The 1,278-nt window shown below is 35.9% G+C and overlaps 1 protein-coding gene across 1 annotated transcript; it reads left to right on the top strand.

The window, feature by feature from the left end:
* Position 1: 1 nt before the first annotated feature.
* LOC112093157 (N-(5'-phosphoribosyl)anthranilate isomerase 1, chloroplastic-like) lies at positions 2-815 on the top strand (the record flags this gene model as incomplete). The annotated part of the gene is made up of 2 exons (XM_024171074.1): positions 2-57; positions 218-815. Coding segments are annotated over 2 exons (282 nt in total), but the record flags the coding sequence as incomplete, so codon positions are not given.
* Between the last annotated feature and the right edge of the window lie 463 nt (positions 816-1,278).

The raw sequence follows: 1,278 nt of genomic DNA, 5'->3' as shown, positions 1-1,278 counted from the left end.
TGCTGAAGAATGTTCTCTAGTTGACTGGATTCTTGTGGATAGTGCAAAGGGTGGCAGGTTAAAAACAAATTCTTAATTCTTATGCTTCCTTGCTTTCATTATCTGCATTATATACCCCAGCAGACTTCAGAGAGAGAGAGAGCAGAATAGCTTTGCTCTTGTATATCATAGTAATGTGAACTTGTTTTGATTAGCTTCTTGTGACATGTGATTGCAGTGGTAAAGGGTTTAATTGGACGCAATTTAAACTACCAACAATTAGAAGCAGACATGGTTGGCTCTTGGCTGGAGGGATGAAGCCTGAGAATGTTTGTGAAGCTGTTTCTCTTCTCAAACCTCATGGAGTTGATGTTAGTAGTGGCATTTGTACCTCAGATGGCATCCAGAAGGATCAATCCCGAATATCTTCATTTATGAACGCAGTGCAATCCATGCAGTATTGATCCCTTGAGAGGAATTTATACTGAAAAGGGAAGTTTTCAAGACTGGTGAGAGCTTGTTGTAATGAGGCTAATCTAGCCTTTTGATTTTGACATGTTAAGGAAGCTTTTTGCATCCTATTGAACTTGATCCGATAAAAAAAATCTAGCACATGGTAACAAGTCTTTCATCTCATTAAACTTACTTCAAAAGCCAAGTAGAACATTTGAATTCTCTGTCTAATTCAATTATAGTTCTTATTAGTACTTGGATCTACACACTTTTGGTACACATTGCTAGTTAACTGTAGTTTGAATTCTTGTTAGAAGTTACTTGACAAGTTGACAGCGGCATATTTTCTCCTTTACCTTAGCACTTATCTCTCATATCTCAATGAAGTGATCACATTCGTTGCAAAGGCTTTGAATTTGGCAAACTTTGGATGCCAAAGATAATATGTCATGAATTAAAGTGGCATTATTGATTTTCAGCAAAATGACAGAACTTGAAGACCACAAGTTACAACATTGAATATCATCCCGTCCTCGTCATTATTGCTCTTATACATTAACAACAATGGGATCCTAGAATATTCATCTGCATAAACGTGACAAAATTACTAGAGAATCCCTAGCAGGCCCCTAATTTCTTGTTTTATTAACAACCGATGCTCCATGCTACTCTGCTAGAATTTATGTATATTACATATATCTATATGAAACGAGGCTGCATCCTGGCGAATGAAATTAGCAAATATTTCTTCGCTAATTTATTCTAATATAGCTCCAGTTTTATTATCATGGAGAAGCTATAACTTGTAACTGTTATTATTGTTGTTGTTTTTATGAGTTTCTTCTG

This window comes from Morus notabilis, unplaced genomic scaffold, assembly GCF_000414095.1.
Source record: "Morus notabilis unplaced genomic scaffold, ASM41409v2 Scaffold361, whole genome shotgun sequence".
NCBI classification, from domain to species: Eukaryota; Viridiplantae; Streptophyta; class Magnoliopsida; order Rosales; family Moraceae; genus Morus; species Morus notabilis.
Note: the sequence above shows the minus strand (reverse complement) of the source record. Positions and strands in the feature narration are given on the sequence as shown.